Source organism: Aquila chrysaetos, chromosome 13 (assembly GCF_900496995.4).
Source record: "Aquila chrysaetos chrysaetos chromosome 13, bAquChr1.4, whole genome shotgun sequence".
Taxonomy (NCBI): domain Eukaryota; kingdom Metazoa; phylum Chordata; class Aves; order Accipitriformes; family Accipitridae; genus Aquila; species Aquila chrysaetos.
The window spans coordinates 5867495-5893885 of NC_044016.1; the positions used below are offsets into that span (position 1 = coordinate 5867495).

Consider the following 26391-nt stretch of genomic DNA (forward strand, 5'->3'; position numbering starts at 1 on the left):
GATCCAATTCCTGAGGTCAGTTGAAAAGGACTGCATAATCTGACCTCTAGTATCTACATCTGCGTCTGCATACCTGGAGAGAGAGATCAATTGGTGGCAGAACATTCTGACTGACACGTATCTGAGTGCAGCTAAGAGGAAGATGCCAGCAGTTAATACAAGCCTCTGGAAAGAATGAATGATCAAGAGATGGTCCAGACATCCAGGTTAAGCTCTTCATTTGACCCTGAGCAAATTATTCAACTCCTATCTGTATAATAGGCTAATGGCACTCTCCTGCTCTGTCGTGCTCTTGAAGCCCAATGCCTAAAGTACTTGGAAAGCCTCAGTGGAAGCACAGCAGAGTAATTTCAACATGTTCTGTAGCTGTGTGCAGGGAAAAGAGCTTGCCTTCAGGCACAGTGGTGCCAAGAACCAGCAGTACAGGTTCACTCTCCCATCAACTCCCAGATGCTTCCAAGAAGATTTCTAGCCTGGAGGAGCCCAAGGTGGGAGCACAAAGATGTCCCTTTCCTTCAGCAGTCCCACTAGATACAGTGTCTAATGGTGAAGCGTGGACAATGACTACATCCTGTGCCATCCACTCCACAGACTTCAACAACTGTTGCTTCAGTTCAACTGGTGGCCTGCATTCAAAGCATAGGAAACATGGTTCCTTTCCTGGAAGACTGATGTTCTCGCTGTTCTTCTCTGCAGCGACACTCCTATTTCATGACAGCGCCAAAAAGCCTGCACATGCACAATGGTAGCAAAGAAGGTGACCTAAGCCTTTACATGCCAAGTGCCTTTAGAGAAGCCAGCACCCCACTCCTCTTTGTAAGCCTAACCCATGCCTCAGGTATGTTTTGGTTTTTCTAGCCTTGTATTCTTCCCTAGGCTGACCAGCCACAGCTCAGCCTCTATAGCCAAACACTATTTCTATTCCCCATTAGTTTTCTGCACAACCTAGAGTTAGAATTGGCAGCTTGATGAGCTGTCTGAAATCATTCAGTGTGTTTGCCATTTCAGTTCTTAGCTTGCCCACTCAAATCACGTAGGGACAAAAATCAGATTTTTTTTTTTCCTTATTAAAGAAGAGTCAAACAGTTTTCATGCCTTTTAACACCTGCACATAACACTCTGGAAGACTTAACTATTAGCACAATATTTGAAGAACAAAAGTAGCTCAAATTTGAACTTCTTGAAACATTAGAAAGGCTGTATTTGGTAGGCGCTTACAGAGAGGGCATGTCTTTTCTGGCATGATGATGGAGGAGGATGTTCCTGTTGGAATAATTCTGTTAAGGCTACTGGCATTTTATTGCCACTACCTGTCTGTTGGTACATCAAAGCTGTGGATAGGTAGCTTTAAAAATAATCCTGAATACCTACCTTCAGCTCTAGGGATCTTGCTTGTCTTACACCAGTTTTGAAGGAAGGCTCAGATTCTTTCATAAATAGATGAAGCTCTACCAAGTGAGGGAGAATTGTAATTGCTTATATTTAGCTTTGTAAAGATTGAAGATGGCATAGTGCAAGTTAAAAGGTTGGATCAGTTTTCCACGCTTGCTCTCACACTTTTTATACTGTTCCTAGTCTGCTTAAATGCAAGTTAGCTGTGGAGTTAGTCATGTTTTATACCAGGGTGAGCAAGGTCTCCCTGAAATCATAGAAACCAGTGATACAGGAAAAAATAGGCCTAATGCTTTTCCTACTCTGCCCCCTTCTGATTCTTCAGGCCCTGCAAGGCAGTTCAGGAGTGCCAGGCTTCACACCATTTATTTCTGCACAGACCTAATCCCAAATTGGCCTTGGGAGCTGTCACTTAGTTCAGGCTGCATTTGATAGGACTCACACAGTTCCCAGCTTTGGAAAACTTCCATTCCAGCTACTTGGCCCTGTACCTGTCCCAGGTTTCTATATAAAGGAGTTTAGTTAGTTCTACTTCAAAGTCTCTAGTTATTTATATCTTTTTAATACTGAGCCATAAATAGTGCTGAGCCCCAACACCTCCCAAATTGTGCTCTTGGGCACCTGTCAAACAAATGTGTCGCACAAAGAAGATAACAGTTCATATTCACTTAACTGCTTGATTGCTCAGGACAAATGTCTTGAATTTAGTGGGAAAAGATGAGCGACAACAAACCTGCTGCAAACGGCAGATGTAAAAGAAATTATAGTGACTTGTGTGATCATGTTTGATGCCCTGATCTGATGTGGGCAGATCTTTCTTATGTAACCAAGCTTAAACCCAGCATTTACTCTCTTACTCTTGCTCTGTTTCCCATTTGTAGAATGGGAACAGCTCAGATCACTTTACCTTACTGGTGGCAGGGGAAGCAAGGATAAATTCAATGAGGGATAACAGTGTGTTAGGGGGCATATGAACAGCGTGGTAGGAGAAGTTCTGGCAAAGATATCACATTTGTCCAGGCTTCTTCCTTATAAAACAACTGGGTTAAAGAAAACTAGATAGCCCCTGGTACTCCTGAGGACACAGACAACATGATCTAGCTAGACCCTAGATTCCCCAGTGACAAGAGCTGGAATGACAGCAGCATGCTCTTTTTTTTCCTCCAGATTAGCAAGACCTGCTGGGACAGGAGACTGCAAGTGAGAAGAGGAATGATGAAGCAGTAAGTATAATTGTTCCTTTGCTTCTTGAAGATGCTCAGAAGAAAATCTAATTTAGTGATGTCTGGAGGAGTCCCTGACTTATGCTTAGTTGTTGTAGGACTGAAACTAGGGCTGAATGCTTTAAAAAAATACATAAATAAATAGGGAGGGACCCAAACAAAATGGAGCACGCAATGTAACAGCAGCACCTCACCCAGAGCTGCAGTGCTGAACATGGCATCACATTGAAACCAGCTGGTTTTAAACGGATTCTGGCACAGTGTGAGCTCACTCTCACTCAAAACCTCTCCTGTGCTGTGCCAAAACTGTAGCCATGCTGGGGTGTAGGGTGCCTGCTTTCTCCCTGCCATGAGGGAGACTCCAGGGCCTTCAGTCTCACTGAAAAACAAAGGGCATACAGCACAGTACTCTAAAATGGCTGGTACTTCTCCATATAGAATTACTGCCCTCCCGTGGCTGCCAAGGAGCATCTCTAATGCAGAAACAGGGAGACCAGGGACTGAGGGAAACAAGAAAGAAAACTTAACTATATATTCAATTTAAACCAAAATGCAATTTGAGTTACAAGGAAGAGGAAGGCAAACGCACTGTGTGATTAACTGGAAGTACCTAGGAAGGCAAGAACAAAGCAGAGAATTTACTGGTTTGGGAGTAGCAGGGAGACCTCCAAATACTTTGTTTTGCAAGGACAGTGGGCCCTGAGCTATTATTCTTCACCAGAGTCCCGTCAGCGAGTGCCATTTACTCAAAGACAGATGGTCCATCTAACTTCATCTGATTGCCCCATGGAGGAGACTTCACTGGCAACTGGTGCAAAGAAGGTATGGGAGAGCAGACCACTACTTTTTCCTGCCTGTGATAGATGTGTGCTATGACCTTGCTGCATCTACTAACCCACATTGGCCCAGCTTCAGCAGTGTTTATAAAGCTCTTGCTGAGACACCTAATATTGCAAATGTGTCCTTTTCTCTCTGTGAGCCAGGAGATGACACTTCTAGCACAGATTGACTCCTTTCCGAGGGACTTCCCTTAAGAGTCTGAAGTTCAGTTTTATGAATGAGACCTTGAGTATCTGATGAGAGCTGCTGTGGAAGCACTGCATGGTTCTGCAAGGAGCATCCTGTTTCTTGTACTTTTTTTATGACTGTGCTGCTTCTTGCACACTCTCTGCAGCCAGAACGCCTCTCCAGTCTTTGATGCACAATACACACTTTAAACAAAACAACAATCGAAACCAAAAGCAGCAATGAAGTGGCAAGAGGGAACACAGCAATAAGCACAAGCAGCAACTGCATGGTCAGAAGGTGACAATGCCAAACTGGTTGAATTGCACACGCTTCTAACAAAGGCATTAAATGCTGCAAGGGGGCCGCATACTTCCCACCAATAAAAAGCTTGGATTTGCATTAGGCAGACTTACCACTACCATGTTTGTTTGTGAACTTAGCTTGAGTCTTACATGTTAGAGATTGGTGTCATATTTGGGACTAGATGCAATGAGACACTTCGACTGGAGAGAAGGAGTCAGTGGGACAGGGATCATGTAGGAAAGTGCCAACACATGGCACCTCCTGTAGGACTTCAGGCTGTCGAGTGACACCTGCATCAAGACAGGTGTCACCCCAGCCTACGCAACAGCTGTGCTTTTTCTAGGATGCACATCAGTGGGAGTATTAGGATTTCTTCAGGGTGAAAGAGACTGCAGTTCAGCAGAGCATACAGCAAGTTGAAATCCGTGAATGAACACAGTAAACAGACAAATGGTTTCCTCATTCAAGTTGCCAGGTCACTGAGTCAGTATCTCATGTAGTAGCCAGCTAGAGAGTAGAGTAAATCCTGCCCTCTCTGTTTTCACATCTTAGGCTACGCTGCACAATGTTAACATCACAAACAGAACTTCACTTTATGCACAGGTGAAAATGTCCAATGAGACAAGAAATCACTCAATATCATTTTAAAACTTGTGTGTATGTGCGTATATATACACACGCATAAACACACACAGTGAATATATATATATTTTAGTAAATACATATGAACTTTTACACAATTAAAACCACTCCAATATATATGTGATATACTCCTATCACTCACCAGAACAATACATTTTGTTGCACTGACAGAATCTGTTACTCAGTTACCTTTTAAATTACAATTTTTGTAAGTTATGCAGAACTGCTCAGTGGAAGGCCAATCTTTGGCAAGCACAAATCTGCAGAAAACCACCAGCTGCAGTAGTGATCCTTCAACATTTGAAAGTACGCCCCCCCCCAGTTTCCTTCAAATATCAACTCTGCTTTCATAGCAATAAATTGTTTCTAACAAAATGCCACAACCGTGTTAAGCCAAGCAGAATTTTTCTTCTGGTACATATAAATATTTCACATTCTCTCTACACCATGCAATGCAGAAAGTAAAATCAAGTTTGCAACTGATTGTATTCTGATTTGGCCCCGTAACTGTTTTAGTTTATAAAAAAAACAAACCCAAAAACCTGAAACAAAACAACAAACAAAAATAAAAATGAACTCTCACATAAACCTTAAAAATCAGCAGAGCTCTAGTGATTTACATTTCCAAAGGAAATACCTTTTAGTAATAATTAACTGTCTGCAGCTAAGTCCAAACATTGCAAATGTAAGAAATGTGGACAGAAAACTAAACAAGCAAGAATTACTTACTTGTCCAAACTGAGACACACACAACTCGTAAAAACCCTTACACGCTTTTTAAAAATTTGTTTGAATCACCTGTGTGATGTCCTTGTTAAATACCAAAGTAGATTAGCTTGAACAAGTCTATTGGAAAAAGCCCTACCTTAAAAATGCGTAGTTCAAAGCCTTATCTAAAAAGTATCTTCAGAGATGAAATTCTGCATCTCTCAATGACATTGCATTATTCACAAAACCTTGCATAATGTTACATTTTGAAACACTGACATTGATCAGCTGTCAAAGAAAACAGACATAATAGACACTCAAGTCAAAAGAAAAGAAAAAAAAAATCACAGAACTTTGCTATTTCTAAAAAACTGACTCTCAAAGTAGAAATAAAATTATTTCAAAAGGTGGTGAAAACAGTAAGGTTCAGTCAGACCTGTATTTTTTACTGGCAACAAGCACTGTGTTTTTTTGGGTTTTTTTGTTTTTTTTAATGAACTCACTTGAGGGTGTGTAAACATTCCTAGCATTAATGATGCTTTATGCAGAGTAATGTAACAGCAGATTAAAGTTTGCACCCCCATATTTTGATACAAACTATGACAGGTTATTTCCAAAAGAGTCCCTTTGACAGTAAATAGCTATTTTAAAATTTGTAATAAAAAAATAATCTTTAAACAGTACCAAAACCTAGGTAAGCCAAGTCTCAATCACTCTAAGAAGACCTCTTCATAAAGGGAAGGTAAATCCTCCTTTGGAGTAGTTACAACAATGCACAGAAATGAGACCAGAAATACACACAAGAAGTTACAGGTCTGATTTACTGGAGTTGTGCAGTAATTTCCACCTTACGGTAATTTGAAGATTGTAGTATGGACCCAGAAAAAGATTTCCAAAAAGATAAAATGCTGGAAGGAGACAGGAAAAACTATTTTTTTTTCCCACGCTGAGGATCTGATGCACTGGAACGGGCAGCTCTGCCTTCATCAGCTGTTAGCTCCAGCAGTGGATGTACTCAGAACCAGAAGCCTGATGTTTAAACATCCCACCACTGACATCTTGTCTAGATCCATCACGGCTCACTACGTTTAAGGGCAGAATAAATAAGCCTTTGGGCAATTTCAACAGAAGCTGTGTGCACAGAGGCCAGCTTATGAAGTTCAGCCTCGCTTCTCTAATACTCACAACCAGGTGTAACGCACTGCTCTGTTCTGTGCACGCTGACTGCTACACTTTTCTAATTACAAGTACAACTTACTTAGACCGCATGTTTGCACAACACTTCAAAAGTGTGAAGCATTAGAAATTCTAGTGTACAGTTAAGCTTAACTGCAATTCCAGGGCTAAAACACCTTAGCTTCTGGAAGCACAGATCAGACCCTTCGCCTCCCCGGTGTCCCATGCTATATACAGGTTTCTGCACTCACAACAGCCAGTGTGCACATCAAATAACATAAAAGTAATGCTCTGGCATCAGCAATGAGCCAGGCTTTTCACTGGAGTCCAAGAGTCTTGTGAAAAATCTCAGTTCAACATGTAACTATTAGATTTTTTTAGTACACATCATGTCACAGAGTTAGTGTTTTCCTTACAAATATATGGCACTAAGTGTAAAACTTTATGACTTATTCCAAACAGTGTACCATACATCACAGCAAAGCTTTAAAAAGAATCCTCTAACTCCCACTTCTTCTAAATATACAGCTGGTGGGAGGCCAGGGTGTCCATGAATGGTCGCACAAGGTTGTCTGTCGAGAAGTAAAAGACCAAGCCAAAGGTGATGGAGATGGGAAGAGCAGGCAATGCTTTCTTAAAAACAGCCAGTAATAAAAGAGTTAAGCATAAACCCTGCCAGAGAGAAGAGAATAAAAAACACAAGGAGATATAGTAAGAAGCCCAGAAACGTATCTGTCATCAACAATCTAATATACAAATAATAAGCTATATACACTGCACAGCAATTGAAGCCTGCCTGAGCTACCCAGTGGCATGAGGTACATTTGCCCACAGCTTCATCTTTCACACAGGTTGGACAGGTATTTTCTTCAGCAATTTTGAGCACAGCTCTCTGCTGAGAAAGTGGTATAAACAGCTAATGCTGACATACAGCTGACCCTGAGAGGTTAATTTATTTACAGATTATTTTACATTTTGTTCTACACCATTATGTATGAAGTACTGATCCAGCAGATAAAAGCACTTAAATCCTGGTGAACTGCACAGATAAGGAGTTTCACTGGAGGACTCCAATACACAGCAGCATGTACTTCTAACACCTTCCCAGTCTTCAAGGTCTTTTAGGGTAAAAAGAGAGAGAGAGAGAAACAAAATAGAAAGAGAGAAAAAAAAACAAAACAAAACATCCACTGCTGTTCTTTTGACAGGACTGCTTATTATGATAGGTGAATTCTGGTTTTATCTGGATAGCAGGCCAAGATCTGTTTTTTGGAGCATGTGTGAAAGCTTTTGTACATTTTGGGTAGACAGTATGGCTAAGTGCATTTAGCTATGGATTCCTTCTCTCATCTGAGCCCTTTTTAATTCCTCCACGATGACAAAACTTCAGAGACACTTTTTTTTTTTTTTTTTTTTTTTTAAATCAGTGTTTCTAGACTGCAAGTTTGATTACAATCCAACTGAGCCTGTAGCTCTGTTCTTGCACTCTCAGGGATCGTATGTGGCCTACTCCTGCTCCTTAGTTCACATCTACATTTGAAGATGTGCTCACTGCTGGGACACTGCACGGCCATTTTTGGGAACCAGAAAGTCACACAGCAGCAAGATTATGAAACTGCAAAAGGAGACAGAACAAATTTTAACTGCACCATAAAAGAAACAGAATGAGGCATTTGGCCTCATGGGCAGACAAGAAAGAACATTTCCCCCAGTGAAGGGACCCTGTGCTGGACCCCAGGATATGGAGCTCAGTGTTCCTATAGGTTTCTCTGACCTATGAGGTAGGAAAGCTACACTCAACACCCTTTATTTAAGTTAGCTCATTTCTAGTTCTCATGCTTTTTGATTCATGATGTTCACAAGTGAAAGTCACTGTCTTTCACTATCCTTGGAATCTAAGTGGGGAAATGGAGGCCCAAGAAGGACACAATAATTCATTTTCTTTTACCTTCCAAAAATTCTGCCGTTGCCCTTCTGGTTAGTTTCCATGAGGATGCTGATGTAATCAGCAAGTTCCTATTGATTATTTTCTACCTAGGTGAAAGCTCAACAGCATGTGGTCATTAGACCTGGCAGGACCAAATCCTTTAGCAGTTACAGTATTATCATCATCTGCTTTTACTGGTAATTTCCATGGATTTTTAAGTCTCCTTCCTTCCTGTTTTTTCCAGCTCAAACACCAGAACAAGATAGGTCTTCATCCTCTTACCTAGCAGTTCTCCTTAGCATAAGGGAGTTAACCTTTTCAACTACACTTGCTAATCAATGTGGAGTTCACAATATTGACTCTTGTGCCTGACAGGAGCCCTAACACTGAAGCAAACCCACTAACTGTTTAGCTGTAACTGTTTTCCCCGGGGCTGTTGCACCCCCACCATCTTCACACATGGCTCTGCTCTGACGAGTCCATGTTATTCAGCTTCAGTAGCTGTGTAAAGCCTGTCTTTATAGACAGAACACTGGGTGGTTTCTCCTGAATACCCAGCAGGTTACCTGCAGTGATTTAGCAGTGTTCAGCTGCTGGTACTTCTGGCAACACTGCTGTGCTAAACAGGGTGTAACAGTTTTTAAAAGCTTGCTCACTTACTATGAGAATGGCTACAAAGCAGGCCAGCGTAGTATTCCAGTCTCCACTAGCTGTGGCAGCTGCTTTCCCAACAAGCACACTGTAAAATATGAAGTCTCCAAGCCCCAGCTTCACACCCCCTGAGAGAAGTGGAAAAAGAAAACAAGTATTACTTCTGCTCCTCCTGTTTTGCTTTCTCCTGAACAAATTCTTGTCCCCTGCAGGGCAGGTGAAAGTTCCTAGTCCTGGCTACCAACCTGGACCCTTAGCATCCCACACATTGCTGAACAGGCTGAGACTTCCAGTCCCCTCTCCCACACTTGTTTTTACTCAGCCTCATTCTCTGAGGTGCTTCCCTGGGCTGCTTTATAGATGTACCAGCTGAGGAAGCATGAGGATGGAGAGGGATGGGAGGCAAGGGGAAGAAGGAACTGTTTAAATTGTCAGCATAGCCAAGAGATGTCACTGGAACAATCCCAGAACAGATTCTGCAGCAGCAAGAAACAATACACAGTCAGACTCAAAATCTTTGTTGCTCAACAAGTCACAACTCTTCAAATTAACAGTGATTAGACCAAACTAGGTAACAGAGTGTTAACCACAATGAGTAAAAGCATCAGGCTCTGACTCTTGACTATACTGAAAACAAGGTATAAAGCTTCCCTTACTTTCCTCCTCCTCGAGCTCCTCTAAAGAGGTGATGGGGCGGGTTGGAACAGGACTCCTCGTCTCCGACATCTGAGAGTCTCCGTGTGAAGGGCTCCTGTGGTTCTCTCTCCCATCCTCAGCTTGGTTCCACAAAAATAGGCCAAGAAGAATGGACAAAAAAAAAAAATAAAAAAAAAGAAACGAAACACAAGAGGTAACTACATTTACAACTTGTTTTAATGCATGAAATCCACACTTCTATGAAGCTTCTCCGGAATGGGTAAGCCCTTTGTTTCTTGGAGGTGTGATCATCAGGACCAGTTCAAGCAGAGACATTTAGTGGCTTTGAGGAAAACACAGGTGTTATTCAAAACAGTAAGAAGGGTACATGTTCACTGCTTCTTTGGCAGCTACCCAGGAGTTCAATGGCTTTAACAAGTGAGTACATACGCAGAACTACGCATTGCTCTGCACAGGCTAGAATGACAAGTAAAACCAAGTAAAGTTAGTACGCATTCCCACATTGTTATATCTTTGGGGTGGAGGTGCTCAGGTATTCCCTAACTGGTCATATGACAAAAATGGATGACTAAGAGGACTGCCATTTATGAGCAAAGTTCTGCCCTGAATCACATTGACATTGGAGCTGGGTGTTCACATGTAGCAAGCAAACACATTTCATTGTTCACAGATTTAATTTTCCCCCCCTACCCCCTCCACCCCATTAAACACATCTAACAGAGCCCTTGGCAGTGCTTTTGGAAGCAGCCAGTCTGTGATACATTACTCTATCTGACAGTTCCTATTTTTTGAAGTTCTCATACAAACTTTCCAGTCCACATCAGCCTGACAGGATGCTGCTGCTGCAGATGCAAGCAGACTGTGATCTGGGACACACAGAGCTTCCACAGAGGCATTCTGTATGCCTCAGCATGTAGTCTGCGCCTGCTCTGTGCCCAGTTTCAAAGCAGGATTGCGTCCCTGCAGTTTGTTATTATGTCAGCTGCTTTACCCTCAAATAAGCAGCATGTTCAGTTATCAACCCTTAACATACATTCATTGCTTTAACATAAAAAGGTACTGTCATCTCTGAAGTGCAACAGGACCAGATGGGAAATCCTCCCAACGCCACAAGTCAGATTTTATTCAATCACCTTAAAACTGCAGTTTAACTTGCATTTCAAGAAGATAAAAGCAAAGGCACATAAATTACCACAGGACCAGCTAGAATGTAAACTTGGAACTCATCAGCTACTGTTGGGTAACTGCCCAAACATAAGGCTTTACCCAAGGGTAAATGTAAAGACATTCATTTTCTTCGGCAGGGTAAGCCATATTGCACTTACAGCTAGGTAAAAGCATGTCTGCTCCATGGCAGTGGCCTGAATGCAACACACTGCAACACACCTAAGTTCACCAGTTCATTGGCATTATGTTTATGAGCCTATGTTTTAATTTACCATCCCCAGCTAGTAAAAATATAAACCCCCGCTAGCCCACTTTCAGCTTTGACTTCAGTACATCTGAAGATGTGTGTGAACACCACTTCAGTTTGGTTTTTTGTTTGGTTGGTTTTTTTAAATAAAAGCAGCCTGAATACTGGACCTTCCTACATCATCTGGTCATCTTTGCTGCCAGTCCTAACAGCAGGTTTCAGAACATCACCAAGTTCTGCAAATAATGTAATAACACTGAAAAAAAAATGCACCTGTCAGGATTCAGGGGCTTACATTTACTTGCAGTCTCAAACATACACATTATTTCCATGGGACAGTGCTCTGTATAGAAGAGTGACATGCAAGCAAACCTGCATCCCATGTCTGCTGACTTGGTCCTCTTGCAGCTGTGTCTGGCTTTGCCATTCCAACTGTCCACATCATAGCAGCTAGAAGAAAGAGAGAAAGTAATCAGCTGCGTAAAACATCGGTCACTATAGTTCAGAGGAGCTAAGTATTTGGCTGTCCCTAAAAATACAAACCATTGCCCCTGTAAATGCTTTTAAAACACTCACTCGTAGTTGGTTTTCCTAGGCACTTAGAAGGCAAAGTGAAAGGAAATTAAGGCAGTGCATCCATTCAGTTTTTAAGAAAGTCCCAGAGCACAAATAGCTAAGAGTCAGTATAGTCTTCTCTGTAGGCTAAAGAAAGCAAAAATCCAGAACTAGGGTCCTCATCTCCTTTGTTTTCTTCCTGGTTTCTGGCTCTTCTCTTCAAAGACAACAATTGCCCAGGAAATTATGTTAGTACAAAAGGTAATCAGAGATTAACTTACACAGCTTACTCCTCATGTTCTGCTAAAGGTAAAGCAGACAAGTGAGGGATATGCAGGGATTGTTAGAGTGCTAGTTTCCTCTCTGCCTATTTGTTTTGGTTCTTTCCTGTCAAAATATTGGCTATTTCTGTTTTGGTTCCAAGAATAACTGAAGGATGTTTGGGGGTTTATGCTCGAGATGGATCCCTAAATTAAAAAGGAATACAAACCATTCTGAAATCAGTGGAAGGGAACTCAAATCAGCTGTTTATTTAAGTGTGCATTGGTCTTCCTGTTTTTATAGAAGCTAAACTAAACAAAATAAGCCAAGGCAAACACAGAGCCTGCTTTTCCACTACAAGCTCAGCCAAGGTGATGTTTTTGCATCTAGAGGGAGCCACAGAATGGGGCCTTGCAATGGAGACACTGACGTTCTGCACAAAAACTTTTTGTTCAGTATTTATCTGTTGAATTGCATTCTCCTTTAGAGAAACTCTTGTTTGTTAAGTAAAACATGTGCGAGACTTCATCTAGATTGTCTCAGGTCAGTATAACAGAATCACCAGTAAAAGGGAGGTCAGCTGAAGCCAACAGAAGCTCTGCTTGGAACATATAAAAGCATTTATGTAACATTAAATGCTTGGAAAAGAAAAGATCAATCAGGTTGTAGGCATCCTCAGCTTAGCACCCAACATTTGGAAATACTCATTCATCTTACAATGAAAAAGTCACTGAGGTCCATGAAGCACTTGAGTCCAGATCCTGTGAGTGTTGAGTCGCCTGCCTTCGAACTATCTTAATCTTAAGCACATATATACCTTTGTGGAGAAGGGCACCAGACACCATCATAGTTAAACAGCCCAAGAAAGCCAGCGAAGAGGTGACTGATTCTGTTTGCAGAGCAGTATTTGAATAGAGCCCTTTACAAACCAAGCAGCCACACAATGAACAATAAAGCAAATATATTCTAAGCACTGCCATCCGTACAGTGCAGAGCATGAGGGGGCTACAGGAAGAATGGAACCTCATCACACATTTAAAGTGTATCCATGAAGTGTATGCACAAGGAATAAGTGTATTGAGTGAGCATCATCTAATCACAGAACTTTGCAAACACTACTGTCCATCTAACACAGGTTTTTGTATGCAGAACAAAGGGGCATGTTCTGCACTGTATTCACAGAAGGATAAATCTACTTTTGAACATTTCAGCTTCACAAGGCAAATGTGGGCTCCCTTTGGCTAATTAGAGTTGGCACCATTGTAACTGATAAACAAGGCCTTCTACAAATGGTCTGTTCCAGAACATAAATCTACACCAATCTTAGGGCAAGGAAGTAACTAAAATAGTGCTCTTTGGTTTGACACAGAAACAGGTTGCAAGTTTAATCTGGCTAAAAACATTAACATTCTAATCTTACTCACAGGAATATATTAATGCAGGAAAAATGGGCTCATTTCTCTCCTGTGCAGTTTCTACCAGCATTCTCAGTGGCCCCTTGGGACAGAGAACAGCCATCAGATCTGCAAAGAGAAAAGGGCCAGACAATCATCTCAAACTATCATGCATACTTTACATTCTTTATCTTTAAAAAGCTATTCTTCCATCAAAATTACGTCTATCAGTATTAACTGGATGATTTCCTGAATGGCAGTTTCTGCCACTTTGCATAATTCTAGCTGTTGTAATCCCTGAAGATGTTGTTCACTTAAAACACCATTCCCAAGCCTTAATGTAGTAATAAGAGTTTTCATTGTGCTAATCCTATAAAAAGCCTCTTGAGAATACCACATTATTTCTTTGAAAGTAGATGACAGCATTACATTGAGGTGTTAAATTTAATTAGAGAAGGACCGGGGGTACTTCGTTCACGTTCCACGATCCATCGCTACATACACTGACTCTGGGTTTCACATGAATGAAGGCCTTTGGATGAGTTCCTCCTTGCCTACCCTCTCTCCTCCATCAGAGCTCCTCACCAATCTGAATGTTGCCTCCTGGCTACCTCTTGTTCTGCAGGTTCTCTTGAAACTTGTAACTCATACCAAAATCCATGATCTCTCGATAACCATAAACGAAACCTGCAAGACTATCAGGTTGCTACTGATAAAAATCCAACCACCCGTACATGCAGTCAGATGCGGTTCAGTACTTCCCTGACTTGGTGTTCCACTTTGAAAGACATGGTAGGAGTACAGTACCTACACAAACAAGTTAGCAAGAGACAAGCCAAGGAGTCAACTTAATTGCCCATCTGCCTCTTTCTAAAGCTGTTAGCACCAGAAAGTTGTTTTTTGAATGACATACACAGTCCTGTGATTGCCTCAGAGTAACCTCTCCATGAGCCACACCTTGAGAGTCACAACCCAGACTTACCATAGATGGAGATTGCACCTAGAATCACCCATGCTGACCACTCAGGTAGATATTTAATGAAAACCAGTGCCATTAGAGCACTGATCATAATGAGATACGCTTGCTGAAGCTGCAAGGGACCTTTCCAGTGGATGCAAATCATTCCAACAGCTCCAAAATTCCAGATGACTAAGAACAGAGTTGGGTAATCCATGGCCACATTGTACGTCTTCAATACTTCACTGGAATACAAGAAAATTTAGCTAAGCAATAAAAGCAACTGACACGCAAAGCATCGTACTAGCTGCAGTTAAACAGACAGGCCTCCTACTACACCAGGAGGAAGCGGGATAGAAGCAGCTTCCATCACGAAAGGGGAACCTGCCTTGCAGCCAATTGCTGCTCTTAGCTCCCTGTTCCTCCTGCAGGAGATGGACATGCTGTGTGTGCAATCACCACACTGCCTTAGTCCTGAGGTCAGCAGTGATTCCAAAGGTTTGAGCAGGCAGGATTTCAAGTCTTAACTGAACATAGGCTTACAGCTACGTGACAGTCTGCAGCAGAGAAGTCATGTAAGAGTCATCCCACCAGATGCAGGATGCTCACAGTTAAAAATTAAAAGTTTTAACAAGCATCACCTGCAAGTTAAAAGCTTGGTTCCACCTGAGCTGGGAGCTAAGGGAATGAGCTTGAAACAATGTAGTCTGAGAAAAAGGCAAGACAAATCGGAGAACCAACTCAGCACACAAAGTTCCTTTCCACTTGCTTCTCAATACATAGTTCAGGGCCTCTGTACCACAACATTCAGCCTGTTCACTTCATGCTCATGGTATCACATCCCAGTGGTTTTTGTAGAGTAGACACGGTAAAATCAGGCATTGCTTATTAAAGACCTCATTTTCCATTTTTTAAAATGAAAGCTATCTCATTCTAACAATTCTTAAACCTCCGTTTGGAGAAGGGGAGACATTCCTTTTCTTGTTCAAGTTGGGGATTTTCTGCAAGGAGGTGAAGGAGCCCTGAACTGCCAGGTTGCCTGCACCATTCTCACTTACCCGAGATATATGTAGGTAAAGAGGAAAAGCAGCATCAAAGAGGACAGGATCAGCCAGCCATGGATGAACTATCAAGGGCAAGAAAAGACAGTGATTGAAGGGGCTGTTAGCCCTCATGCAGGTCACAGCGCTGCATGCACTATTGACAGAGCTTCCTATTGTCCAACAGACTCCTGCACTCCTCCTCCAGTTTCCAAAGACCCTGCCTTCCCCACTGCCAGTGAGGGAGGAGGGACAGCCAGCTGCTCCCAGTTCTCCCAAACTCTTTCATTTTATATTCTATCCCTTGATGTTTGCTTATGTTTGCTTTTGTTGGTTTGGGTTTTTTTTTTTTTGGGGGGGGGGGGGTGTCAGTCTCTTTCCTATCCATTTCCGTGGGTGTCCATACTGGCTCCTAGCTTAGACAGGTAAGGACATTCTCTTTGCTTGGTGGGGAGGAGGAGGGGTTTACCTAAAGCTGTACAATAAATCCATCTCAGGGCCAAGTTTAAAAAGCTTGAAAGTTTGAGAAAAGTTTAAAAGTTTGAGAAGACTCAGACCTGACTAACACAAAGTAGCCGGCCTCGTTTTTAAAAGCCTACCATTAGTGACAAAACAACAGCAAAGCATATTCAGGGGCACAGCCCTACCACCACTAAGAAAGGCTTCTGTACAATATGATTCTTGCTGTGACTAAGATGTGGACTAGCCAGTGCAGTGCCTGTATTTCTCACTGACACGCAAGGCCCACTTGAACTCAAGTCACAGCATATAGGTGGAAAAGGCTCTGGCATGAATGCTTTACCTTGTAACAGCGGTATTTATAGAGCAGAACTAGGAACACAGTCATTACAACGATGACGCTGATCATTATGATGGTGTTCAACACCGAGTTCAAGAGACGCTGGCCCACAGACGGGGTGTCCTCACTGAAAGGGGTATAGATCCTGCAATATGAAGCAAAAGCCATATAAAGTATATATATTCACTTCTAACTAACTGCCCCAAAATAAAACCAGACCTCTCTGTGTGTAAGAAGGAAAGGGAGGCATGATTACCACGGACAGCAAACATGAGGTGTAGCCTCTGAAGGGGCTGGGCTCCAGTTAATTATCAACTCAAGATTAGTGGTCTCTATCAAAAGCACATTCCTACAGAGAAGCTGTAGCTGGCAGAGCTCTAAACAAAAAGACCTGGAGTATAAATGACTTTTATTTAAGTTTAGTAGCTTCTCTCCAGGCCACGAATTTTTACTGCATGCTCTGGATCCTCTCCATGACAATTACAAGGATACATCCCAGGTGCTGTCCTGAAAGGGGGGACCATTTCTTTCCACACTTGGTAGGAGAGTCTTGGACTCTTTTATCCCTTCTCACCACCCTGCACCACTCCCCCTGCCCCATTTTGTTTCCTTTGGTTCAGTTCAAGGGACCACAGTCCCCATTTCTCCACCCGACATGTGAAGCACAGTTAGAGCCCCAGGAGTGCTCTCGGGCACAGTCAGCAAGAGCTGGATGGAATTACGTATCCACACCATGAGTCTTTAGGAACCAGAAATGTCATCAGGAAATGAGACACTCATCCAAATGAACATGCTGTTCCCTGATTGCTGCCAGCTAGTGAGTGAACAGACTAGGAGTTCAGCCTGGGCCTTTTACGCTGCAATATGAAGCAACGTCATCATTACGCTGCTCACAGGCTTCGCTGAGGGCATCCTAATGACAGTGCTAATGAACCAGTATAACACAGGTATGGAAAAAACTTACACAGATGAACGTAGCATACTTTAGTAAAATCTTTGTATGTTTACACAGCCACCTTCAGCTGTGCAAAAGTTCTGCCAACCTGCCAAGGAAGCAGTCTGTGTACAGAGACACACGTGCGTGGAACGTATGTATAAAGCTAGGGATCCCATGTACTCAGAGGCTGTTCTAAAGACCCCACTTACAGCTGCCCGTTTTTCTCCGTATAGAAGCGCACTGACTTTATGGTGGCGACGACAACAATCATACAAAGGGTGACAGGCACAAAGAGCATGATTACATGCTTTGCTCCATATTTCAGAGTCAGTTCCTCCTCTTCATTTTCCAAGGTGCTTTCTCTCACTGGAACACCCGACTCAGACATTTCCCCATCAGCAATATTGTTAGGGCTACGGCTGCTACCTGTTCGTCTCTTCTGTAAAAAAAATATTAGCAAATATATGACACTTCTTTTCTTTGTGTTCAAAGCTTTATTCCATCATATTTCATGAGGCTGCTGTAGGCCACCACAGCATACCAACTTGTTGCTAATAGAAAGGTACCACCTGAACAATACAATTAGAAACTCCATTGCAAACAGGCTGCAATGGAGTTTTTAAACCAAAACCATTAATATCGAAGGGCCTCTTCAAGTGCAAATATATAGATGGGCACAAGCACATGAAGGGCAAGATGTCCAGAACTGAGATAGAAGAAATGTCATCTGAGGTGGCATAAGCTTGACCAGTTCCTCCCCCCACAGCAATGCTGTGCTTGCTTTACTCTGCTGCTTCGCTGGCAGCAGGACTAGATTCTGCTCTAACATTTGCTGCATTTGACCTAGCAGACAAAAGGTTTCTGGCAAAACAAGAAGGCTGAAAAGGATATCCTGCAAGAGTCATATGTGCATCAGGTCCTGATTATAAGCCTGTATCTTTACCAAAAGGAAGGAAAAGGGAGGAGTATATATGGAGAAGAGAGGGGAAAAGTCACAGTGGAGGAAATGGGAACAGGCACTGCTGCTGCTAGCTGAGAGTGACACCAGAGAAACAACACATTGGCCAAAGCCAATCCTAGAAGCCAGTCTGCTGGGAGGGATTGAGGGGTAGCAGGACTACATCTATAATCACACTCCATTTCTTCACTCCCCAGGAAGGATGCACACCTACCCTATGTGCCTGCGCTTCCCCTGCTTCTGAAGCTTGCAGGCCATCCTGGTAGGAGGGTACTGAAGGGCTCTCTGCAGACATCAGCGATGTTCTCTCATTGCAGGGCTCCTCCTCGCTGTCCGAGTTGTTCATGAATGTGATCATCGTCGCTTTCCTAGGGAGCACTCAGGAGGAACACAGCCAAGCACTACTCAAGGCTGAGGGGACAAGCAGAGCAGAGGGAAAGAGAAACAGTGAACACTGCAGTGCAAGCAACTGGAAGTCTGAAGAGAAGGCACAATTTCAGCAGGGAGGCTACAGCACGCTATGTAACTCCATCTCCTTCTAACAGCTGATTTAGCCTGCTGTCACCCCAGGCATGACAATCCGTTCAGTTAAAGTCACCGTGACTTTTGCAGTCAGGGAGAACAGCAAAATGCAGCATTGAAGCAATTTAATACTTTTTCTTTGCCACAGCTTTCACAGTCGCTGCCTCTATTTTCCCTGTCCCATTAGTATACCTTGACTTTGACAAAGGAGGTTTCTCAGTGCTTAGTGTTTGTTTTGCACAGGCCAAACAAAGCTTCACCTCAAATGTTGGCTGCCTGCTAGAAAGCTAAGAGAGCTCAGCTCTTAAACAACACTCCTGCAAGCATTGGCAGGTAGCAGAAGTTTCTTAGTAACCTGGAGCCTCAGCTTTACATAAGCCACTAACCCAAAGTTCCATGCAGTCTTCCCCATTATGGCTGTTTATTAACCAGATGAATTTTATAAGCAGTTCTTCTTTTTGCCCATGGACAAGAAGAGGTTTGTGTAGAAAGGGAAAAACCTGTCTCCTTAGGTGATCCACTTTTTCCCCCCCCCCCTTATGTTGCCTTGTGATTAAAATCAAAACTACTTGGATGGGTGAAAACTTGGGAGTATAAAAGTGGGAGCTAGAAATTTTTTACCTCTTTCCACCTACTGTTGTGCAGAAAAGCAAGCAAAGCAGTGTCAGAGCACAGAAAGGAAAGGAACAGCTCTCCTTTCTAGACACCAGAGAAAGGAGGTACACTGCCCTGAATACTGCAGAACAGCCTTAAAGCCAGGATTTCGGGAAGCTCTAAAGGTAGGTGATAGGAAAATTCCTTTTAGCATTTATTAAGTCAGCTTTAAAAAGCAACTGGATAATTCAGTCACCTTCTGATTCTCAGCCACCTGTCCATAAGCAAAACCAGACCTCTAATGCATTGTAAAGCTGTAATATCTACAAGAACACCTCTCCTGCAGTATTTTACTCAAGCCCGTGTGTCTCAGGAAATACATTTATTAAGTCAGCTTTAAAAAGCAACTGGATAATTCAGTCACCTTCTGATTCTCAGCCACCTGTCCATAAGCAAAACCAGACCTCTAATGCATTGTAAAGCTGTAATATCTACAAGAACACCTCTCCCGCAGTATTTTACTCAAGCCCGTGTGTCTCAGGAAATACATCCAACTCAGAAGAGGAAGCTGAAGAACCCATGTGACTTGGACACAGTCACTTAAGTCTGAATCATGCATTCACAGTCCAACCAGTACACTACACTGTCTACCAGCCAGCTTGAGAGGTCACAGTGGATACTTTGAAGATCTGCGAGATATTCTTGCTTCTCACTAAAGAAATTTAAATTCACTTTGGAGGAAGGAAAGAGGGAGGACTGGGAGATTCCCCTTTCTTTCACAACCTCCTCAACACATCTGGCACCTTCAAGAAATTTTAGGTCAACTCAGTCTGCCCAAGTGAAACATTTTTCAGACATCTGCTCCGCCCCTGCCTTCTCTTCAAGCTTTTTCATATTATTTTGTTCCTCTTTTAGTGGTAAAAGTGGTACGGTTGTGGGAAACAAATGCAGGGGTAGCCCTCAAGCCAGGCCTGTCAGCTTCACAGTAATACTGCGTTCTTACTGAGCTGCCTAACATCTGCATTTGTGTGCTTATTTCTTACAGAGCCCAAAATCTCCACTCCAGGTGCTTAACACACTCTTCCGACTGAGCACGTGAGGGGTCACAATTTTCAGTTGAGAGCCTAGATTCTGGTTCAGTTATAGGATTCAGGCCATTAAAGAAGTCAGGTACATAAAGTCATTCAATCATGACATACTTCTGGATCTGTGAACAGGCTAAGTTATGCATGCCACAGGATCTGTGACCCATGGAATTTAAGTAACTCTCAAAACCTTCTGCCCATGTCAGAGAACAGGGAACAAATAAAGATTTACTCTCTGATAGTTTGGGACCAATATTTAGGTTTTAACAACCCAGTGAAAATATTAGGGAACTTCTCCCAGTATTTAAGAAACTGCCACACAAATTTTGCTATATGAACAGAGCAATTCTGCAGAGGATTTAGAAGGGACAGCAAATTAACCTACTTTCAACACCCTAGTTATGCCCACTGGAGAAGTTAAACCAATAGCAAAAACACAGTGCTAATTACTAACCTCCACGATTATATGGAAGAAGAATCTCATGTTTTAATACAGCCATTTTTAAGCTGGATATTTTCTGCTATTCTCCCTCAACAAGGTTATAGACAAACACAAAGATGCAACAGTACTTCTGATCAGCAAGCAGGCTCAGACCTGAACACAGCTTTACTGTCCCTTGTTTACAAGGCTGTGGTTTCAGTGAGGACTGACACCAACAGAGCCCAGTGTATCTGGGATTTTACAGGAGCTCCTGTGGCAACCAGCCCTCCACAAATCCCCAGACACTCTACTCACAGGTGCCTTAAACTGACCTAAATATGTCGTCCTGCCAAAGGGGTTGTCCCACCACCCTCAGTCTTTCTGGTGCCAACACCAGGTGCTCATCCGCTCTCCAGCTCTTTTGAAAAGACAATAGGCACTTGTTTTCCTTTGCTTTCACAGGGCCAGGTTCCAGCAGGACTGGCTCCCAGGCTGGCTATGCAAGCGGCCCCAGTGCCAGTGCCCCCGTGAGGAAAAGGCAGCACTTGGGCCATCACCCTTCCAGTAGAGTCAAGCCTTATGGTGGCAAGCCCTCTGCTCACTCCCAGACAAGCAGCCCACCCACACCTCAGGTCTGCAACACCTATGGCAGCATGGTTCTTAGCCAAGCAGGGGTCTTTGATGTATGGTTTATGGAGGCAGGAACGCTGGCCCTCACCCTCTGCCCCACCATGGGCCCAGCAGGGAGTTTGTCTAATGCCACTATTTATTCATCAGAACTGCACTTTGAACTGGCACCAAGGCTGTGCTGGCTGCTGGAGAGAGCTTTGGTTTAAGCACTCCATCCTTCAAGGGAGGAAGGACCAACCTGGTCACTCTCATACCCACATACTCAGCACAACAGCACCCACTGGGCTGAGCAGAGCAAAAGAAGAGAAAGCCTCTGTCCTGGGGGCTTACTTGCCAAACAGAAAGGGAGCCACAGAGCACCAGGCAATCGAGAAAGCAGTGTTATAAAGCCACACTGTTTTCTGGTATCATTTCACCAGTTAAACTAAGGGAAGGGGCCTTGCGGAGAGGATTTCTGCCTCCCAAGGACACTGGATACCCCATAATGGAAAGCACAGGAACCTTCTTTCCTACTCATGCACTTGACACCAAACACAACGATGCACACAGACTGTGTTTTCCTAGGCTGAGCTGAAAAGGGGGAAGGACGGTTCAGGAAAGGAAAGCATGGAGAGCTGAGACAAGCACGCTTCCTTTCTGGCTATAGCAACAGGAGGAGCTTGGGGGGTGGGAAATGCAAGCTGTATCGATATTCATGGAAAGCTATAGAGCACAGTCTACCAAATACAGCAAACAAAGGAGAGGAACATCACATGCCAGACCATCATCAAACTGACCCAGTAGGTTGCAAGGTATCAGGCAAGGTTTTCCTCTTTATCGCTGTGGTTGGATTCAAACCATTAGGTCCCATTCAAAAATCATACAATGTTAAGAGCCAAGAGACAAAACTCTCAAAACTGTATGGCAAAAATGAAAGGGGACAAAAACTAGGTCAGTAGTAAGTACTTCTTATAACAGAGCAGGTGAGGTGGGAATATGATGACTCCTGCTCTATAGCAGTCTTGTGAAGCCTGAAGGAGAGCAGGAGTCACCATTTCTCTCTTTCCAGATGCCCTTTGTGCAAGGGACCTCTTTCCTCAACTGCGATAAATCAGCTTTATGGATTTTGGTGAAACTAGGCCAATTCACACTAACATTAGAATCTAGCCTCAGTTTGGCTTTTAATTTCATGCTGCAACATCACTGTGCTGCAAACAAACCTAAATCCTTTGCTTTGCATTTCATCCGTCACAAAATATACCAGTACAATATACAGCACAGAACAGCTGCTATAGGCTGGCAGAATACTTAATAATCCACTTGAGAGTTAAAATTCCTGCCTGTACATATTGTTCTCTTTGATGGCAATTAGATGAAGAGAATTAGTTTTTCTTTGCTATATTTAGATCAAGAGAAAGCTTTGGGCTGATGCTGACAGCCTGATGTTCTCCTAAGTTTCAGCTGTAGTAATCACTGCTGTTGGTAAATACAAAGAGGAAAAAACTTTCAAGAAATCTTAAGTGGTAGGGCCAAAATTAGGAGCAAGGATTTCTGGGTTCTTGTCAATATAAAGCCAGAACGTACATGCTGCTAAAATGACAGAGGACTTAGAACACACCATCTCAGTAGTCAAAAGAGAACTTGCAGATGCTGTTCACTTTCAGCCCCAGAACACAAAAATAACAAAACACGAGATACTATGTGAAGTTGTAGAGATTTGTAGCCCTCCTTCTCCATTTTAGGGCACACCAACAGAGCTGAACTAGCACTGCTTTCTTTTGTCCCACAAGAAAGGCACAACACATAGCCCCAAAGGGTTATTTTGCTGGCAGAGCTGAAATCAGACCCTCCCCAAGAGCGTCAGAAGGATTATTTTGCCAGCGTTAAGCCCAAATACGCTAGCAGTCAACTTGTCATCACAGCATAAAGGCACCACAGCCCTGCAGACCTACTCACACCAGTAAAACCTCAAAGCCCGGGTCACACTTCACACACGGCAGCAGCTACTCGCGTTGGTCCTAATGCTGCTGGGGGCATCCGAGCCAGCAGGTACTGGAGGTGACACACCGGGGACACCCAAGGACACCTGCCTTGGGGCTGCGTTCCCGGGTCCTACCCGAGCACCTGGGGCACCGGGGGCTGCCAGCCACGGGCGCACGGGGACCCACCGGGGCCACAGGGCTGGGTCAGCTTCCCTGTCCATCCAAGCGCATGGCCAGCCCGGCCACGCATACAGCGGCTGGCGGAGAGAAAGAGAGACAGCAAACACTTTAAAAAAAAAAAAAAAAACACGACAAAAAAACCCCGCCAGGCAGAGATTTTGCAGGAGGCCAGAAGGAGACCTTGCACCCATGCAGGCATCTTCCCCAGCTGCCCTTAATAATGCTTAAAAATCGGGTTGCCATTGAAGGTGTGCTGGCAGCGCTTCCAAGTGAAATCCTGGATTGCAGGCAGGAATGCCTATTTATACGTATATATACACACAAAAACATACATGAAATATGTATTTTATAAATACATGTAGCATGCACTTATATAAAAACATGCATATATATGTAAACATACACACACATATGCATATGTGTATAACTTTCACCAGAACGAGCCAGCAATGCTGCCAGAGCTCCTCCCCCCGCCCCCAGCCTCTGTGCCGGACCCCGGCGTGGAGCGGAGGGGCCTCGCACGGCTCCAGCGGCGCGGCGACCCCGAGCCCCGACGCGAACGCCGGCCGCCGGTGGGGTCGGGGCCCGGCTCGTCACGCCCGACCCCGCCGGGGACCGACCCCGCCGGAGCAGCCGCCGTTGTTTACCTGCTCCCGGCACGGCACAGGCTGAGCTCCGCTCCGCTCCGCTCCGCTCCCATTGACTCCGGCCCTAAGGCTGGCAGGAGGGACGAGCGCACCCGCCGATTCGTCGCAGCGGCTGTCGCTCGGCGGGCTTCCCCGCCTACTGACCACCCTCCTCCAATGGGAGAGAAGGGTGGGAAGAGGGGCGGCCAATAGGAAGGGGGTTCTCTCCCCCCTTTCCCTCCGGCGGTGAGGCGGGCCGTGAGGCGGCGGCGGAGCCGCCATAGTGGGGCTGGTTGTGGGCGGTGCCGGGGGTCACTGGGGGCTGCGGCCGGCCCGGGGGGAGCGGCAGCGCACGGGGAAGAGCCGTGGGTCCCGCAGCCGGGAGCCGGAGTCGGGCGTGGGTTTCTCCCCTCAGCGGCAGCGGGGGAAACCGACGGCTCAGCTCGGCCGGGGCCCGGCTGCCGCTAAGAGGCCAGGTGCTGCGATAAGTGGCTCTGTGGAAACACTTAAGTGTGTAGATAACGGGAGTGAGCTGTCTGGTAAAGCACCGTCAGCTTCCCTTCAAGCTTAATGACTGCGTCCTCACAGCTGGACGTGTGAAACTTATAATGCCGGTGAAAGGCAATTTTAAACTAATTGCTTGAAAATGCCTGGCTTTACACCCGTAACTTAACGTTTTTACAGAGCCTGTAACTAACTGAGCCACCGGCGCTTTTAAGGCATTTAAATGCTCATCAGTGGCCTTCAGTAAACGGGAATGCTACACGAGTGTGCAGGTCCTGATTGAAATAAAAAGGTAAGGAGGAAGCGTGGAGGAGTAAATAGAGAAACCAGAGGAAATGGCCAAAGAATAGTTCTTTCAGAGTCGTGTCTGATCTCTGCTCAGTTTATAGATCAGAAGGGTGAATAAAGGGAAATCACAAACATTTTCACATTATTTGCTATGGGTGTGAGAAGTTTGTATTTTCAGAGTGTAACCTTTTTGTTTAAAATATTTTTTTAAAAACCTAGCATGACAGTAAGCAAGATAATCCTGTAGACAGAGGACACTGTTCTTCAATTAGCATACAAACCTCTCCTGTGCCTCTGTTGTTCCCATTGCTCAGTCAAGCAACAGTTAAGTGAAATTAAGATTCTGGCAGCTATGTAACACTTGCTCATCATCTGTGGGGGCAGAGACACGAACTGGAGTCATGATAAATTCTCTCTGCTGCTGTTGTCACTTAGGAAGAACCTCACGCACAGACACAGAGTATTTGCAGCAGAGCTTCACGTTCCTGTTTGCTTCGTGCCAATCCATGATGATCTTGTATACAAAAGGAATGAAGGGTAAGATGGCTATGAAGGAGACATGATGTACAATAAGTGAACTGCCCTGCTATATATCATTAGACAAAATGGAATTTTTTGCAGATTCCAAATTGAAGTTGGCCATCACGTTCTTTTCCCCAAATTTCCTGCACAATATTGGTGACCAGTGATACACCTTCCTTATACCTGTAGTCCTTACTTTAAGCCACTTTGCACACAGAAATAAGTTACATGTAAAATTCTTCAGAGCCCCAGAGGGTTACCTACCAAAGCATGGCCAGCTGTCCTTTGCCAAGATAAAGTCAGGCTAGGAAAATTGATAAACTGTGTGCTTGGCTGCATTCTTCATTAACAGAGTATCGGAGCTCTTTGTAATAGTTTTCTCTCAAAGGCTGCGTCTATCTTTGGTCTTTGTGCTAAGCTGTTGAGTTCCTTTTCATTGGACACTTGATCCAGCTGGAGATTTTTTTAAATGGGAATTTCTCTGATTAATTGAATCCTTCATACATTGTATGCTTAGCTGCTTGTCAAGTTTGTTTAATATAAGGAGAAGGAGCAATTTTTGTTGCACTTAGGTTTTCCATAACTGACAGTAGTTTTATACCCCTTTACTTTTATATGGAGCTTACATATCTGACACAAATTTGGGATAATAGTAAAAATATTTATCTGTTTTAAAACATTTTACATCTTCAAAGCCAAAGTATTGACAGTCTGAACTGCACTGCTCTTCACCTTGCTGGCAGCCAGCCAGTCCATCTGAGCCTGCCCGGAGTTATCGCTGAGCCAGCAACAAGCACGTTCCAGTGAAACCCCTGGCCTGCCATAAATCTGTGCAGGCAATAGGTAAATTGTTCTTAGGCTCCTTCTTGTAGGGGCTGAAGGGATGGGAACTGGTTTTACAAGCCCAGCTGGCCTTTCTCAGCAGCTTTAGAAGCTAAACTTGCAGCTTTTTTTCTCTCTTAAAAATGCTGCTCTTGAGTATGAAGGGCTCTGGGAGAGGATCACATTAACATGAACTACACAGGTATCTATTCAGGTCTCTGGCCTGAAGTTGA

At 43.9% G+C, this 26391-nt stretch overlaps 1 protein-coding gene across 2 annotated transcripts; it reads right to left on the reverse strand.

Moving 5' to 3' along the window:
* Positions 1-4565: 4565 nt before the first annotated feature.
* On the reverse strand, positions 4566-18414 carry PSEN2 (presenilin 2). 2 transcript variants are annotated; one of them, XM_030035166.2, is made up of 10 exons: positions 18218-18414; positions 17255-17484; positions 16112-16253; positions 15328-15395; positions 14294-14514; positions 13342-13440; positions 11474-11551; positions 9687-9806; positions 9040-9158; positions 4566-7124 (listed from the first exon to the last, which is right to left on the reverse strand). In XM_030035166.2, exons 1-10 carry the CDS (start codon positions 18359-18361, stop codon positions 6969-6971), a joined length of 1377 nt encoding a protein of 458 aa, XP_029891026.1. In that variant the 5' UTR covers positions 18362-18414; the 3' UTR covers positions 4566-6968. The 2 variants fall into 2 exon arrangements, with proteins under 2 accessions (XP_029891026.1, XP_029891027.1); XM_030035167.2 differs by lacking the exon at positions 4566-7124 and adding an exon at positions 7133-7570.
* Between the last annotated feature and the right edge of the window lie 7977 nt (positions 18415-26391).

What these genes read in the sequence shown, in the direction of transcription:
- PSEN2 (XM_030035166.2), bottom strand. Translation starts at nt 18,361, where the DNA reads ATGATCACATTCATGAACAACTCGGACAGCGAGGAGGAGCCCTGCAAT. An exon ending in GGGAAGCGCAGGCACATAGG is followed by an intron (nt 17,485 to 18,217) that starts GTAGGTGTGCAT and finishes TTTTTTTTACAG; the next exon opens with AAGAGACGAACAGGTAGCAG. An exon ending in TCCTGCATTAATATATTCCT is followed by an intron (nt 11,552 to 13,341) that starts GTGAGTAAGATT and finishes TCTTTCTTCTAG; the next exon opens with CTGCTATGATGTGGACAGTT.